Source organism: Prunus persica, chromosome G2 (genome assembly GCF_000346465.2).
Source record: "Prunus persica cultivar Lovell chromosome G2, Prunus_persica_NCBIv2, whole genome shotgun sequence".
Classification (NCBI taxonomy): Eukaryota; Viridiplantae; Streptophyta; class Magnoliopsida; order Rosales; family Rosaceae; genus Prunus; species Prunus persica.
In genome coordinates, this window is record NC_034010.1 from 24,551,924 (window position 1) to 24,562,269 (window position 10,346).

Here is a 10,346-nt window from a genome sequence, read left to right on the forward strand (position 1 = left end):
CAAATCTTGTAATTTATGTTTGGTGTTCTATACATGCATGATGATGATGCATTGCTCTCTCTCTCTCTCTCTCTCTCTCTCTCTCTCTCTCTCTCTCTCTCTCTGTGCATAATATAATCCTGAAAGCCCAAGATTAGTAGACTAGGAAGACAATATAATACTAACTAATAATGGAATTTGCTTATAATTGAGCTTTCTAATTGGCATCAATTATTAGAGCCTGATCTCATTCCCTATCCACGTACTATTTGTTAGCTTAGAGACATATCATATTTTAATGACAACAAGCTGATGTAATCCAGGCTCCTGCTTCTATATCATCATGCCTTTTGCTTACCTAACAATCATAAACCCTGTGTGTCTTTAGTGATTTGATTAATTGAAAAAGATATATGTTAACTGAAGATGAGAACGACCATAACTTGACCTAGAACAATTAAACAAAAGATCGGGCTCATAATCTCACGACAACAACAAATTAATTAGATTATATAAACATGAGAAACATGTGGTTGTGGTCGTACCTAGAAGATAGATACGTTGTATCTTCCTCTTAATTAGGTATACATCGTAGTTGCTAGTTAATGGTATATAGTTTTCGTTTAATGGTGTTTCTCTTCTCAACGTTCGAAAATGACCAGCGTTCAAATCCCCCCTTCAATAATCAAAAAAGAAAAAGTCCTAAAATATTATAAGTTTGTGTTGTGTTGTCGGTCGATGATCAATACTTGTGACAAAAAAAATAATCAAGGAACTAGCTAGAATTAGAACCATAATATATCCAAATGATATATATTGATGTATTTGGCGTATACGTTAGTATCGCTAAAAATTAATGTTAAACAATTATATATCATCATTATTTAGTTGATGAAACAAACACGTCAATTCAATAATAATTAAGGCACTAATATCTCAAATTTATTTTGAAAAAGAAGCTTAGAATGGACTCTGACCTTACGTATATTGGAGATATGCCCTAATTAAATGAAAGATGCAAAATGCACTCTCAAAACAGTCAGATTCAGAGAGCATATGGGTATGCTTGAAAACTTGAAAGGGATCTTACCACTTAGGCAGAAAATGACTCCACTACAGAAAATAATAGCATCTGTCGGTAGTCATTCATACAAATAACAAGGAAGTTCCTTTTTCTAAAAAGGAAATTAATAGGAATAAAAGGCTATATATATATATATGTATACAAGCAATATATTTTCATTTTTTCCCTACCATAGGTCAAATTTTACCTGTTTCCAAATCCTTGCTAAAAGTAAATAATATTCTTTATTGTCGGGTTCTTTCGGCCTTCCTTTTCGGTGTTTTTTTTTCCTTCTTAAGGAAAAAAAAATTGATTTACTATTTTTATTTTTCAAATGTGAAATAGCTTGCCTAGATGCCATTGTTTAGTCACCTATCTAGCACAATTAAAGTTTAGCTTGTTTTCTTCAACCATGGATGACCTAGCTTTTTTTTAGAGGAATCTGCTTTAAGCTATAAGCGTATAGCTTTTGAACATCTCATCCCCCTTTTCATCTAATTAATAATTTTGTTTGGAGAAAGATTCACATTATGGATTAGGATGTGAAGGTGACGACAACTAGTAGAAAACAAACTGTCGATGGTGCTGATGATCTTAAAATAATGGTTTGTGATCACCCATGCTGCTTCTTGATTCTCATCTTTATGATTTAATCCATATATCTATATAGACAATGTGCATATTATACTTGCTGCTTTATGCGTTCCTTTTCGTAACACCCCATGTCTGCAAAGTGTTATTTTAAAGACGAAAACATCTTTATTATAAACAAGAATGGTTTTGTAGATCAAATTAGGTGGTTAACCAGTCTATTGGGATGCTAAGCGAAATTGACAACAACAATAATCATTTGGGATTTTCCTATTATTATACAATGGTTGCAGACATGTTGTTAGCATGGGGTTTAGAAAAGTTTGAAAAAGATAATAAAGTTACAATAATTGAGCAGACGTGAGTTAAGTCAGTTAACCAAAGCAGTGAGCTCGCCACTTGCAGCCAAATTCGAGTGCCCCGACAAAAAGCTACACCCATTAGGTATATATAATACTATATTTGATGTCATGGTGTTCCTTCATTTCACTTTCGAAATCGGTTGTGAGTAATTTTCAGTTAACGGGTTTTTCACCACTTGATGGGATTTGAGTGGGCATATGCAACCATCGGCAAAAATGCTGGCACAAGTGTGATACTTTTCCAAATGAAAATGAAAGATAACAGAATTTGTATATAACTAAAGGGTGAACCAAGTAAACAGCAAGAAAAAGTAGGAGGTGAAGATGGTATTGTTAAAAGAAAAATAAGAATATCAGCTCTGGTATATGATATATATTCAATCCAAAGAATGAATATATGCGGGTTAAAAACAAATCTCACTGTCTTGTGAATCTTGCAAGTTTAGGAGCCGCACTTTCATTTAGAATGAATGAGTTTTGATTCAATTTCAAAAAAATCTTGGAAATTCTCAAACGAAACAAAGCAACTGATTATTCACAACCATATATAAAATAAATATTTGAAACATTTATTGGCTTAAAATTATTGATACAAATTGAATGGTTGAAGTTTGCTCATCTTGGGCCAAAAAGAAAGTGGTTGACAACATATATTCTAGTGTCTCACTACAATGGTAAACCAATGTCAACAAATCCTCTATATAGTCACAACTCAAACAGGAAAAGAAAAGAATGCCCTCTTGGACTCCCACAGAGCGCGTTTTATGATAATGAATTACACTGAATGGTACAGAAAGTTTGTCAACTTTCAACTGTGCAGAGCAGCTTCCTCAGCTGCTTCAACTTCGGTTACGCGCAGGGGTTCTTGTAGCTCGGGATTGATAGGAAACATATGACACTGTGCATAATGTGCCATTAGTTGGTCCACAAGCGCAAGGGCTATCGTAGCTTCCACCATCGGCACCGCTGCACCATTCCACCAAACAAAACTTGTAAGACCATTCAAGACCAAAATCACATTAATCAAGGACTTGTCTCGTTTTTTATTAACCAATTATAATCTAATGGCAGAAAAGAAAAAACAGGTTCCAAAATTGCTATGATGCGGGCAGTTAAAATTAAGGATTGCTTTATGACAGTATACATATCATTCAGACATACCTCGAGGAACAACACAAGGATCATGGCGACCACGGGCTATAAGTTCTATCTCATGTTTATCTCTAGTCACTGTATTCTGCTTCTTCTGCACAAATATCCCAAAACCATGACAGTTTTGTCAGTTAATTACAATTTTTTTTATCATCCAAGTCAAGCACAAGTTGTTAACTAGCTTTGCACCTAAAGTTGTATACTTTCAAAATTACTGAGCATATACACAATTGGAATGAAACCGAGCTATAATATAGATGATGAACATGTGGCAGGGGAATCCATAGTCCACTAAACTTAGTACTCTAATGGCCCAAAACATGATTTATCACACATTAGTAACAGAAAATGACTCATGAAGTGAGCAGTGCCAGTTGAAAATAGTGGACTAGTATTCCAGTGTTATAGTTAGAAAGAGAGAGAGAGAGAGAGAGAGAGAGAGAGAGAGAGAGGTGGGTCGATGTTAGACTTACTGAAATAGTAGCTGTTGGCTTGAAAGCTATTCTCCCTACCATAGGTCTACCTGTTTCCAAATCCTTACTAAAGGTAAATAATATTCTTTATTGTTGGGGCCTTTCTTTTTGGGTTTTTTTTTTTCCCTTCTTAAGAAAAAAAAATTGAGTTACTTCTTTTTTTCAAATGTGAAAATGCTTGCCTAGATGCAATTGTTTAGTCACCTATCTAGCACAATGTTTGGTTTCCATGGCAAATTAAAGTTTAGTTTGTTTTCTCCAACAATTGATGACCAAGCTTTTTAGAGGAATCTGCTTTAAGCTATAAGCTTTTGAACATCTATATAAGATGATAAACTAAATATGCAAAAGAAAAAACCACATTAAACTTGTATTCAAAGTCCTATAAGCCCAGGATTGCAAGTAAAAACAGCAGAGCTAATTTTATCATCTAAGTCAAGCACATGTTGTTAACTAGCTTTGTACCTAAAGTTGTATACTTTATAAATTACTGAGCATATACACAATAGGAATAAAACGAGACAAGTCCTTGATAATGGACACGTGGCCAGGGGAATCAATAGTCCTTTAAAATTAGTACTCTAATGGCCCAAAACATGATTTATCACACATTAGTAACAGAAAATGACTCATGAAGTGAGCAGTGCCAACTGAAAATAGTAGACTGGTATTCCAGTGTCAAAGTTATGAGAGAGAGGAGGGATTGAGAGAGACAGAGAGAGGTGGGTCGATGTTAGACTTACTGAAATAGTAGCTGTTGGCTTGAAAGCTATTCTCATGTTTATGATTTCCCCATTGGATATTCCTCCCTGATTGCCAGCAAATACAATCTAAGTGTACCAGACATGCTCAAGAAAAATATTTACCAACTTACTCAACATTTAGAAGTAACAAATTGAAATCTAGAACAAATACCTGTGTCCCACCAGAGCGATTTGTTTTTGTCCTGATTTTTCCTTGTTCATCCAAATAGAATTCATCGTTGTGTTCACTCCCGGTTAAAAAGGTACCTGCCAGGTATTTGTGAACAGTAAGATCTTACTGAAAATATAGTGGGAGGAAAAAGAGGAAAAAGAAAAACCATGACAATAAGATTTCTAGCAATCATTCTCTAGTCACCAATTCCAAGTTAAGAACTTTATAGGCAACCACCCAAAAGTATCATAAGTTTGTGAATCTTAACCTGCAAATCCACTTCCAAATTCAAAACCCTTTGTTGCAGGTAATGACAAAACAGCTTTAGCAAATTCAGCTTCAAGTTTGTCGAAGACTGGTGAACCAAGCCCCTGAGATACAACTGCATTGTCAATACTCCATAACAGAGAGAGAGAGAGAGAGAGAGAGAGAGAGAGGGAGAGAGATTTTACCGGTGGGCAGTTCCTAACGATGCACGTGACAACACCACCAATGGATTCCCCTTTCACCCTAACAGCATCAATGGCAGCAATCATCTTCTCTGCATATTCAGTGTCTGGGCACCTAACAATGTTACTCTCTACCTGACAATATTTAAATAAAAATAATACTACAGTTAATGAGCATGTAGAATGGCTAAAAACGGAGCATCATAAGGGCACCACTGATTAAGTCAATTTTTTATGAATAATAAAAGTTAAATTCTGTGTCAAAAAGTACTTCAATAATCCATATGATTGAGAACATGGAATGTGTAAAATCGAAAAAGAGTAAGCCACATGGTAATACTTGTGTTCCTTGCTTTGAAATTTCTAAAACCAATTTACATCTAAGATTCTCCAAGAACTTGAAACCTCAAGTAACAACTCCATTGAATTATTGGGTTTTCATACTGTTCCATCAGGTACTAAGGGGAATGTAGAGCTTTGTATGGCCAGCTACAGGTCAGAAACCAATTAGGAAAAACATATTTATGAAGAGGGTAATTTTCGTTTCACATTTGGGCGTGGGTACTATTGTAGCCAATAATAACTCATGAAATGTTACTGGATGTGACAACCACAGATAAATCATATAATTGGAGAGTAAGAATAGCATCATTGTCTCAGAGATTATGCTACAAAATTAGGTACTCGAGTCCTAAATCATTCAGATATTTAGTCTGCATATTGAATGTTGTTCCTTGTAGCTGACATGCATTGTGCAGAGCTTATTATACAAAAATTTAAATTAATATCCATAATCCCACCTGATCAAGTGCCAGTGTATAATGATTAACGGACTCCTCTGGAAGCACAACCTTGTGAACTTGTGAAACATAAGCAAGAACCTGTAGATGTTACAAACATAAGGGAAAAGGTTTAGAAATTATGAAAAGAAAAAGAAAAAGAAATAAGTGCAGATAATACTACATGTACAAACTGTATCTTATAAGATTATGAACGGCAAGATTGGCCAGAGAAGTTCTGAAACTTTTTCAATTAACATAAAGGACAACAGATATTAATAGCTCCAAATTCCAATTACTTATTCACTATGATTTGAGGACACAGACATGAATGTCATGTACTGTCACAGACATGAATGTCATGTACTGTTGCAGACATGAATGTCATGTACTGTTGCAGACATGAATGTCATGTACTGTTGCAGACATGGTGTCTCCGGCAAGTCCACTTCCAAAAATCTAGACATATGGACATGCCAATACGTGTACTTTTATTTATTTATTTAGAAATATCATCTATTCTTGATATTCTTGAGCATATCTTTACTTGTAAAAGAAGCATATTGCCACAGAAAGTTATGAAAATAATAATCGCGATTCATTTTCTAGGAAAAAAAAATTCCTAGGCGAATGAATATATATATTTTCCTAGGCATCCAAAGACGTGTTCAACATGGGTGGATACTAGTCTTGTGTCCTTAGATGTCAAAGAGAGCAAAATTTTATGAAAGACGCATCCTCAAATCATAAGTTTCTCAGTAGCAAGTAATAGTAAGATAAGACTACCTCTCAATTTTGAATTTAATAGTCAAATTAAAACTTCTCTTAGCCTGATACATTCACAATTCTTCAAGGTAAATCAACTTCAATAAATAAGCAGCAACACAATGATTAAACGAACTAGAGTCTCAGGCATTATCATGTAACTATTCACAGATACACAGGTAGTGAAATATACAGGTATAAAATCAAGAACCCAATAAGGGGGAAAGTTATGTGCATTAGCAAATGTGTCTGCATCATGTTAAAGAAACAAAATCCCGGGGAGAAAGTTTCTCCACCTCATACCAAAACACTCACGCACACACCTACAAACAGAAGTACACACACACCTCAGTTCCTGAAAAGGCCTTAAGGATTTTCTTGGCAACTGCTCCTGCAGCAACTCTTCCTATTGTTTCTCTAGCTGAAGATCTACCACCACCCTTCATTAACAAACTAGGTTAAGATCTACATATCTGCAATTCCAAACAAGTAATCATGAACCGTTAATTATTAAGCTTAAAGATGGTACCTGCACTGATCTGACACCATACTTCAGGTCATAAGTTCGATCGGCATGTGAAGGCCTATAAGCTATTGACATTTCGTCATAATCCTAAAAACCACCAACATAATTATTGGAAACTTTCTATGCACGATAAACAATATCTTCAGTATAACAATGCTCCACTGAACAAGTGATTGACTTGTAAAAAGCATAAATGTGATCGTCAATTTAAATTCTCCTATAAATGACGAATCAGTAAAAATCATAAACAAAGAAAAAAAAACACATTGCAAAGAAATATCAGTTTTTTAACCCTTCCATTTTCTTTACTCTTCATATATTCCCTCTAGCACTAGATACTTACACGTCCTCTCTGATCAGTATTGGGTACAAGCACAAGAATTGGGGTCCCAGTAGTTACTCCTGCAGTTAATTATAAAATCATTTAGAGTTCACACAAATGTGTTGAGAAGTAATTTCCTACCTGAAAAGGAAACTACAAAAGGAACCCTGAAAAAAGCACATTGAACAAAAATTCCAAAAAGATCTAACCTTCATGAACTCCAGAAAGTATTCGGCATGTGTCAGTTTCCTTCCTAGGTGTAGTAATCCGACTTTGACCTGGCCTCCTGACAACCCATAAAAAGTTCGCATCAAAACAAATCAGAAACCAGCAATAATAAAGGAAGCTTTCCGTGATTATCACAGGGAACACATTGTACTAATATCAACAATATAAACAGTCTACATATCCATGGAAACTAACTGTGTCAGCATACAATGAGCCTGGATCAAAATACCTCAGAGACTTTATGGCGAAGATGAACATGAAAACATACTAGTACAATAACATTCAATTGAACATGAAAATATACTAGTAAAATTAGATTCAATTGAACATGAAATAAGAAATATAAGTTCGCATCAAAACAAATCAGAAACCAGCAATAATAAAGGAAGCTTTCCATGATTATCACAGGGAACACATTGTACTAATATCAACAATATAAACAGTCTACTTATCCATGGAAACTAACTGTGTCAGCATACAATGAGCCTGGATCAAAATACCTCAGAGACTTTAAGATGAAGATGAACATGAAAACATACTAGTAAAATAACATTCAATTGAACATGAAACTATACTAGTAAAATTAGATTCAATTGAACATGAAATGAGAAATATCAATTGTTACAAATTCAACAACGCAAGTTAGGAGAGTCTTCCAACTCCCCAAAAAACTTTAAAATGAGCATGACAAGGGCAAGCCCTGTATCAAGTACCTTCTGTCCAGGTCGCCCTGCAAATCAGCTTCAGAGAGGGGCATCCTAGGAGGACATCCATCGATTACACAACCAACACCACCACCATGTGATTCTCCAAAAGTTGTTACACGAAAGAAATTTCCATAAGTATTGCCAGCTGCCTGCACCTCTGAAATTTAACAGCAAAAAAATTCAGAATTGGAAGTCCTAGCTTACTACAATCCCTTACATTATATAAACTCCCATTAATTTTAACACTTGCATTCGAAAAGTACTAATTTTTTCTTCTAATCCCGTTATCAATTGGACTGAGTGATAACAGGGGTACTTAGTTTTTACAACTTTTGACCAAAAACAAAGTTTTTACAAATTGGGTAGTGCTTGCAGAAGCTACTTAAAGTCGCCGCAATCCCAATGACTTAATAATCTTTTAAAAGAATGAACCATGCTTATTGCATAAAAGAAATTCACTGGAAAGTATAGGGATTTATAACCTTAAGTAGACAATTAATTCAAGAGCTACATTGCACATAACAAACTTCTCATACATTGGACAGAGGAAGCAAATAGTAGACTTGACCACTTAACACACAGCATATACAGCCTTCAATGATGTAGCTAAACAATTTTAAGCAATTGAACATAAGCAGACATAGGGAACTTGTACAGTGATTTGTATTAGAAGCAAAAGCAAATGATTTGAACAATCAGAGAGAGAGACTTACGGAGCTTCCTGAGAGTACGAGGGCGGATCAAAAACTGTACTGAGGGGGACGATAGATTTCGAAGATCCGAGGAGATAGAGCACAACCCAGAAAGCCCATCGGTCCTTGAAGCTCCGAGAAATGGTTTGGATGAGAGAGACGAAGCCATCTCAATTGAACTCACTGAGCCTCAGCCACCAACCACAACACCCAGGAAGAAGAGAAAGAAGAAAACGATGGAAGCTTTTAAGAAACTAAAGAAAAAAATTGGGTGCTTTGGATTTGGTTCGAGTAAATAATAAGGTGGTCGAATTTAGATGCAATAGAAGTTAGAACCCACCAACTCACTTCACCTACCCACCACTGCCACCACCACAACTTCGAGCTTTCAATTTATTTATTTTTCTTTGTTTGGTGGCTTGCTACACATAGCCAATCGTAGTACTAGTAGTGGGTGCGCGTAGGGAGACTGGGAGATACAAATAAGAATGGAAGAAAATTGTAAAACATTCAAAATAATAAAATATTTAAAATAAATAATAAAATATGGGTACTATTTTGAAAGGACACAATTACACCTCATTTTTCTTTTTTAAAACTTAAATTGAATTACTAATATTTAAAGATAAAAAAATTATATTTATAAAAAATTTAAATAAATAAAAATCCCAATTGGCATATAATGGGCTAGAAGAAAATTAAATGGATTTTGCTAAAATACTGTCGCCTGCCTATTTGTTGAGTCTTGAGTGGACGATTCTTTATTGTTGATGCGTTGTAGTCGGGAATTGTCCTGCTCAAAATTTTTTAGAAATAAAATAAGGTGATGTGTTCAAGTTATTTTAACAAATATATCAACGTGGCTTTGAAGCCAGAACTATAGAGTAAAAATATTTAAAAGCATCTATCAAGTAAATTCTGAAGCAATTGATTATTGTTATATCAAGAAAATCATGAAAAACATGGAGTGGTGCTGCCTAAAATTGAAGAGTGACATTTCTATGTAGTGGCCATCAGGGTCTCCTCGTGTTTTGAGTGAAAATCATGAAAAACATGGGGTGTGCTGCCTTGCACGCGTATTCTTTATTAACTCAACTCAATTGTGTTTTCCTATTTCTGAACTCATTTTAATTCAAATTCAGCCTACAGACAGACACATCACATCCCTCTATGTATGTCATGAGTTTCATTTTTTTAATATCATATATATTGCTCATGGTGTTTTTTTGGGGACCGTTTACGTGAACAATTGCTAAGCATTGATCGCTGAGAGCTTCCCATGTATTAATGGTTGAGAATCACCTACTCATATTTGAAAGACTGGTCTAAGCATTCCTTGAATA

At 34.9% G+C, this 10,346-nt stretch overlaps 1 protein-coding gene across 1 annotated transcript; it reads right to left on the reverse strand.

The window, feature by feature from the left end:
- Positions 2,512-9,434, reverse strand: LOC18784593 (chorismate synthase, chloroplastic). The gene is made up of 13 exons (XM_007217947.2): positions 9,025-9,434; positions 8,318-8,468; positions 7,586-7,662; positions 7,398-7,456; positions 7,058-7,141; positions 6,876-6,968; positions 5,785-5,865; positions 4,988-5,119; positions 4,804-4,906; positions 4,536-4,630; positions 4,364-4,429; positions 3,157-3,241; positions 2,512-2,961 (listed from the first exon to the last, which is right to left on the reverse strand). Exons 1-13 carry the CDS (start codon positions 9,170-9,172, stop codon positions 2,804-2,806), a joined length of 1,332 nt encoding a protein of 443 aa, XP_007218009.1. The 5' UTR covers positions 9,173-9,434; the 3' UTR covers positions 2,512-2,803.

Excerpts from the sequence above, each read along its gene's own strand:
- LOC18784593 (XM_007217947.2), bottom strand. The coding sequence starts at position 9,172 with ATGGCTTCGTCTCTCTCATCCAAACCATTTCTCGGAGCTTCAAGGACC. Across the intron at positions 5,866-6,875 it reads AGGCCTTTTCAGGAACTGAG|GTTCTTGCTTATGTTTCACA; the intron begins GTGTGTGTGTAC and ends TAACATCTACAG. Across the intron at positions 4,631-4,803 it reads ATTTGGAAGTGGATTTGCAG|GTACCTTTTTAACCGGGAGT; the intron begins GTTAAGATTCAC and ends AATACCTGGCAG.